This window comes from Gymnoscopelus microlampas, assembly GCF_963454915.1.
Source record: "Gymnoscopelus microlampas genome assembly, chromosome: 9".
NCBI lineage: Eukaryota > Metazoa > Chordata > Actinopteri > Myctophiformes > Myctophidae > Gymnoscopelus > Gymnoscopelus microlampas.
In genome coordinates this window covers 24,378,090-24,385,589 of record NC_139946.1, presented here as the reverse complement: position 1 = coordinate 24,385,589, position 7,500 = coordinate 24,378,090, and the positions used below count along the sequence as shown (strand labels likewise).

Sequence of the window (7,500 nt, the reverse complement as noted above, 5' to 3'; positions counted from 1 at the left end):
CTAGATCAGTGGTTCCCAAACTTTTTAGCTCAAGACACAAAAGACTTTGCCTGGGATCCAAATTAGCGCTTCGTGCCACGCCGTGAGCTTGTAGATCGGCTATTTTCACTTGTTATTAAACTTTTTTTTTTAATTTATTTATGGATATTATTAGAATTCTTTATTTTATTTATGAAATACTTTTGAAGAATGTTGGAACTTTTTTTTTTTCATTTTTTGAAGTAATATATATATATATATATATATATATATATATATATATATATATATATATATATATATATATATAAAATTAATGTAGGAAATGAAAATAAAAGGGGATATTTACTCGCAACCCCCAAAAAAATGTTACTGTTAAGTTACTGTACAAATGCTGAGGACAAACTTACTGGGGATTGATCCAATAATAACCTAATGCAGTTGTTCTAAAACGTTTTGTGCTTGATTTTTTCAGCCAAGTAACCTTCACAGGCATAAACGATTTTGTTTGCCTTTAATTAATATTAGGGATGTCCGATATTATCGGCCTCCTTTTTTGTTTTGTTTTTTGCTTTATAAATAAGTTACAGGAGTTCTTACTGTATATGGTGTGTGTGATATGAAATTTGAGCTTACCCTAATCACAATAATCCCCGCATATATCGGTATCGGTTGATATCGGTATCGGTAATTAAGAGTTGGACAATATCGGTATATTGGTTATCGGTAAAAAAGCCAATATCGGACAACCCTAATTAATATCAAAAGCTCAGGCTAACTCACAAAATGATGCAACGCGCTAGCTGGAAGATGTATTTTTGTTTTTAATTGGCGGGTGGCTGACGTATTCGCAATTGGTTGTATGTTAGTGTAATCAATTTGAACTGAAAATAAAATCTGGGGAATACCCCAAAATACCTTTAGGGGCCCTATTACGCCCACATTGTGTACCAAATATGTGTGTTTTAACCTCGCGTGTGATGGCACCATTTACAGAGATCAACATACCGCCGTTGTGTGTGTATTATAAAACACTTTAGAGGTCGCACTGTACGAATGCTTTGGGGCCTGCTTATGATCCAATAGGTCTGCATGACGAGAGCTTCATTAATTCACTTATCTGCTGTCTGTCTATGACCTGCACTGGCTCACAGTGCCTCTATGAACTGAAGGGGGGGGGGGGGTAAGATGAAGATATGTTAGGTTAAAGAAAAAAGAAACGGAGGAGGACATATGCTCCATCGTCCATCAAATAAACAAGGATGTCTGTTTAACCCAAGGAGAGAAGAAAACCTTTGGTAGGGAGGGGTGTGCGTGCGTGCGTGTGCGTGTGTGTGTGTGTGTGTGTGGGGTGGAGGGGAGGGGGTTAGCAGCGCATGCTAGATAACGTATCACTGGAGAGCCCATTAGCTGCTCTCTATCCGGCTCCGAACAGGAAATGTGGATCGACGGCGAGATATTTCCTCCCTTCCTCACTCCTGGTCACGCTCGGCTCTGCTCTGCACACGTTCACTCCGTCACTCCCTGCCAGGAGGGGCCTCCTGCCTTCTGTCTCCCCCAGCTCCTCTCCTCTGTTCACTAGTCTGGCTCTTTGAAGTTCAACTCCTCTCCTCTCCTCTCCTCTCCTCTCCTCTCCTCTCCTCTCCTCTCCTCTCCTCTCCTCTCCTCTCCTCTCCTCTCCTCTCCTCTTCTCTCCTCTCCTCTTCTTTCCCTTCCATTCTTCACTCTTTGAACCCCCCCCCCCCCCCCCTCTCTCTCTCTCTCTCTCTCTCTCTCTCTCTCTCTGTCTCTCTCTCTGAGTAGCCAGTGTTGAAATGCATTAACCCGTCTCTCTCTGTTCAGCTCTGGGGCCCATCGTCATGATCATGATGATGATCATCGGTCCCTTCCAAATACAATGAAGATTGAGCTGGGAGACCATCAGTGGTGTCTGGGGCTCAGGATTAGACCTCATCTATCAAAGAACACCTGCTCCCTCACAGTGTGTGTGTGTGTGCAAGTATGCCTTTGGTGCATGCGCGCGCGCGCGCGCACACACACACACACACACACACACACACACACACACACACGCACACACGCACGCACGCACTCACGCACTCACGCACACACACCACACATGAGCGGAGCTGCTGTAGATCAACAGGGAACAGAGGCAGGCACCAGAGAGTCAGGCGTTTGATTGCTCTAGCATGTGCGTAGGAATGTTAATACATGTTATTATGACATAAGGAGCAGGGGCCAACTGGTATGATTTAGAGAGCCCGACTGAAGAGGAACTACAGCTAACACACTTTCCATGGTCCGCTAAGAGAGAGGGAGAGAGAGAGGGAGAAAGAGAGGGAAAGAGTGAGAAGGGAAGAGGGCAATAGATAGAGGAAGTGTACAGTAAGGAAGTGTAGTAAATTCCTGTGTTGAGTTAACTCTGAGATTGTACACATGGAACCAAATGGACCCTTTTACGGGTCCATTTGGTTCCATTTGTTCACTCTCAGAGTTCAATTAACAGAGATTTTACAGTGTACCACATGAGCCTAGCATGAACATAGCCATTGCGTTTTGATGTCTCTGTTGAGCAGGCTGTCGGCCGTGGGTCGTGGGTCATGCATACCTTCCATGCCTCTGTGTGTCTCCAGTGCAAATAACGATGTGGTGAGTTGAGGTTACATGCTGGCTTGCTTTTAATGGCACTTAAGGATCAGTGAGGGAAGTTGACAAACTAATTACTGTAGCTTTTGACAGCCTAATTAGCTTAATTGATGTAGGACGCTGTAAAAGTGAATCCACATTTAAGGGTGGAGATTGATAGCGGGTGACAGTGCACACACACACACACACACACACCCACGTGCCCGCGCGAGCGCACAGGCACACGCATGTGTGTGTGTGTGTGTGTGTGTGTGTGTGTGTGTGTGTGTGTGTGTGTGTGTGTGTGTGTGTGTGTATGTATACGAGTGTGTGTGTACTGTATATGTAGTGTGGTATAGTTTTTTGTTGCTGTTTTTCGTCTGTTTGTCTGTTTGTTTATTGTTGTGTGTGTAATGTATTTTCCTTCATGAACATCTGTAACTTACATTCATTCATGGCGATCTATCTATGTCCAACAAACACTGGTTTTCTCATTCAAACACTGCTTTTTACTCTTGTCACAAACTTCCTGTTTCACTCAAACTTTGTCTTGGAAGGGAGATTTTTTTGCAACAATCCCTATCACATGTATTGCCAAATACATTAATTTCATGAATAACCATAAAGAACTAACGTTCTAGTAACTAACGTAACTGGATCTAAACATTGCCCTCTTGGAACACTGCTTTCCCCCTCTGCCTCTTGTATGAGCTGTGTCACTGAAGATGAAGAGATGATGGTTTTTGCATACAGTTGTATCGCCACAGGCTTTAACCCATTAAAACCGGGAAAGCATCTGTGTAACCACTTTAACCATTAATTTATACTTTGGCTATTCGAAAATAGCAGATATACAAGCTGATAGCGCGGCACGAATCAGCTTGTAGATCTGCTATTCATGAAAAATCTTGACAATTTGTGCATATCTTTGAATGTATATATTCTTTTAAAGTGAAAATGTTTAATTAAAATCTTTGCTTCTGGGGGTCCCTGGAACGAAATATTTTGGGATGGGGGTCCGCGACCAAATACACAAAATGTTGGGGGTCCTTCACATGAAAAAGTTTGAGAACCACTGATATAGCAACATAAGGTCAACATCGGCCTCAGGTCTTAATGGGTTAAAACGTGCTGCTTTATCGCTTCTCGTGGCCGCCTGCCAACCGTCCTGAGCTACACGTCGGTCCTCTGCAAATCTCCCTTTTGATTTGATATGATATGATTTATTAGACATTACGATTAAAAGAAAAACACATGTTACATGCTTCTCACAGAAACGTAGAGGATAAAAACACAACAAAGTCGGCGACTTATTTCCATTCCGTGATCCTTGGTTGTAGACAAAACAAAACATTACAACATAGAACAGGCAGTGACCAGGACCGGGACAAAGAGGATTATGACTCTATAAGGACATGGCATGGGATAGTGTAAAATCAGGACTGTCTTGATTTGATCAGGACTTCTGGCCTCCCTAAGAGCAGCTTTAAAGTAACAGTAAACAACACACCCTTTGCACTCCAACTACAAGTGAACCGTTCTTGAGCAAGGCTCCTAACCCCCAAACGTGCTCTAGAGCAGTGCTTCTCTGGGGAAACCCCAAAGTAATTTGGGATTTCCCCAAAGGATTTGCTTAATGTGCAACATTGTTTTCTCACTCTACAGTAAACAAACCAACATACAGTATGAGTGTATACAGGGTATCTGCACATTGAACTTGTAGTTCGGCTATTTTCACAATATTTATCTGTGGAACCGAGTCAAACTAAATGTAATGGCCTACGATTTGAAGTGCTTGTCAGGGTGGGGGGTCCCCAGTTCAAATCTGATTATTTTGGGGGGTCGCGGCCTGAAAAGCTTGGGAACCAGTGATCTAGAAGAGCAGCTCAGTGTAGCACAGAAGATAACGGTCTAACTATACAGCTCCGAGGTATGGATGTGCTTCAACTGCACTAATGTAAATGAGTGGATGTGTGGGAAAAGAGCAATATATTGTATGCTCACCAAAACCCTCTGACAAGGAGGAGGTGTTGGGACGACATGCAATATTATTAGTAGAAGTAAAAGTACTGAAAATTAGAAATACTCAAGTAAAAAATACCTCGCAATTGTACTTAAGTACAGCACTTGAGTGCATGTAATTAGTTACTTTACACCAGTGGTTCTCAAACCTTTTCATGTCAAGGACCCCCTAATTGACACTTATTACCCCGCGGACCCCCATTTGAAAAGATAAGCTAGGGACCACAATAAGAGAAGGTTTTTACGGCTCTAGCAGTGATTCTCAACCATTTTAATTTCAAGGACCCCCAGTTTGACATGCATTAGGCTACGGACCCCCATTTAATGGGACCCCATTACCCCAATACCTCTGGGACCCCAATTCACATTGTAAAACCAATGTTAATTTAACTCTGAGAGTGTACAAATGGAACCAAATTTGGTTCCATTTGTACACTCTCAGAGTTACAGACCCATAAGTGTCCATTTGGTTCCTGTCCATCATTTAGCTGGGGACCCTCTGGAACCCCCTCAAGTACCCCTGGGGGTCCCCGGACCCCACTTTGAGAACCAATGCTTTACACCACTGCTATATGAGCACAATGTAAATGCTGGGAGAGAGGGGGGACCAACCTGCGACGTGTCGTGGTTGAAGATGATGGAGCTCAGGTCGCCACAGTTGTAGTGTGTGATGAGGTCCTCCGTGGTGTAGGAGCCCTGCATGCTGCCCGCACGCACGCTCTCGTGCTGCAGGAGAGTCTGGTTCAAGGCAAACAGCACCTGCAGGGAGGCAGACAGAGACATGTGGCATAGTTTCTGTTAGTTAGTGTTAGGACCCACAGCCCCTTTCCACAAAAGGGGGATCATGTTGTACCTTGTACCATGGAGGAATAGGCTCTATTCACAGAAGCCATATTATGAAGACATTCACAGGTGTTGCCAATGATACTAATGAAGGCTCTGTTCCATTTAGTCTAGCACAGTGGTTTCCACGACCCCCATAACTCTGAGAGAGTACAAATGGAACCAAATGGACCCTTACGGGTCCATTTGGTTCCATTTGTACACTCTCAGAGTTACACACCTGTAAGGGGCCATTTGGAAGCCCATGAGGGTCCCTGGACCCCAACTTTAGACCCACTGGTGTAACGGAGTGTTTCCAGTGGGCCAACATGCACAATATCAGCAACCTGAATGGAACAGAGCCTTCATTAGTAGCATTGGTAACACCTGTGAATGTCTTCATAATATGGCTGCTGTGAATAGAGCCTATATGCATGCAGCGTTTAGTTTTTTCGTTATTGTTGTTGTTTTTTTTCAAAACACGAACTGCTGACTGCAGCGAGGCATGATTGTGACCGCATCAAATGACTAAATGCAGTTATGCACCTGAGGCCTTCGGTTGAAGAAGAAAACGCAAGCATTTTCTGCAGAGTTTTCATTTTCATTTGGGGATGTTTTCATACACTTTCCACGCGGGCTGACTACAGGTAAAAATCAGACCACAGAAGGAATGGGAAAAACCAGTGAGAGCAATAACTCTCTCCAGGAAAGAGGGAGGCAAGGCAGGAAGAAAGAAAAGCTGCATGGTAGAGAGAGAGATATAGAGTCATAGAGGGAGGAGAGAGTGCCCCTTTAAAAATAGCTTTCCCCGTCTCTCTCTCTCTCTCTCTCTCTCTCCCCCCCCCCCTCTCTCTCTCACCGGGGCTCAAGTGCCGTAAATTTACAGCTCCCATTAAAATCAAAAGTAAACCCTCTTTAGAGAGAATTTATAGTGTGCAGCCGCCGGCCAGCCCCAACGACACGGCAGCTGTCTGAGACAGCGGGGGTTAACCGTCCCTGGTCCCGCCCCTTTGCGCTCCACGCCGCCTCTCACTGGCCTGACAGCCGGAGCCTGGCTGTCAATCACGCACTAAGCTCTATGACAGGAGCTTTAGGTGTTCATGTATGGTGGACCGGAAAACTATTTTTTCCCCTCTCTCTCTCTCGCTCTTTGTCTATGTATGCAGTGGTGAAAAAAAGTACTCAAATGTCTTTTAAGTAAAAGTATCAATACTGCAATATAGAAATACATTAAATATGTTACAAGTAAAAGTCTGGAAGTGGCTGAAGTGGTTAATGTATGTTTTGTGATAATAATCAAAATCAACAAGTAACTAGTAACTACATTTTTCAAATAATTGTAGTGGAGTAGAAGTAAAAGTACAGAAAATTGGAAATACTCCAGTAAATTAAAAACACCTCAAAATTGTACTTGAGTACAGTACTTGAGGGAATGTACTTAGTTACTTTACACCACTGTGTATGCACACAGCAGTTTCAGTTTGTGCGCGTGTGTGCGTGTGTGTGCGTGCGCACACTTGATTTGATTTGATTGGATGTGATTAGGTTGTGTGACTGGGCTGGTATTTATAGCACAGCGTGCACTATAAATACATCCACGTCTACATTCCCAATTGCCTACGTCAAGGAAACGAGACTATAGTGCTTTTTTGGTAAATACTATCGGGACGAGGCCAAAGCGCCCGGGCCCGTTTATGATTTGCGAGGCGACTTATGGCCGATACAGCTGTCCGACTGATCCAGGCCAAAGTCAAAAGGTGCGGGTCGTAACTCATACAATTACGCTATGTTTTTGCAATCATAAATGCCCTCATTGTGCGCGTTGAACGGCTAAACTGTGGGTAACCTTCATGCTCCGTTAATCACATTCTGAGTTCTAAACCCATGCCGGCCACGTCTCTGTCTGTCTGTCTGTCTGTCTGTCTGTCTGTCTGTCTGTCTGTCTGTCTGTCTGTCTGTCTGTCTGTCTGTCTGTCTGTCTGTCTGTCTGTCTGTCTGTCTGTCTGTCTGTCTGTCTGTCTCTCTGTCTGTCTGTCTGTCTGTCTGTCT

At 44.1% G+C, this 7,500-nt stretch overlaps 1 protein-coding gene across 2 annotated transcripts in view; it reads right to left on the bottom strand.

Annotated features, from left to right (window-relative positions):
• Positions 1-7,500, bottom strand: part of trabd2b (TraB domain containing 2B) — a 121,183-nt gene that overhangs the window by 44,757 nt on the left and 68,926 nt on the right. For both annotated transcript variants that reach the window (XM_084067104.1, XM_084067103.1), the window contains exon 4: positions 5,242-5,388. In XM_084067104.1, the coding sequence (XP_083923230.1) occupies positions 5,242-5,388 (147 nt within the window). The remainder of the gene's footprint in view (positions 1-5,241; positions 5,389-7,500) is intronic.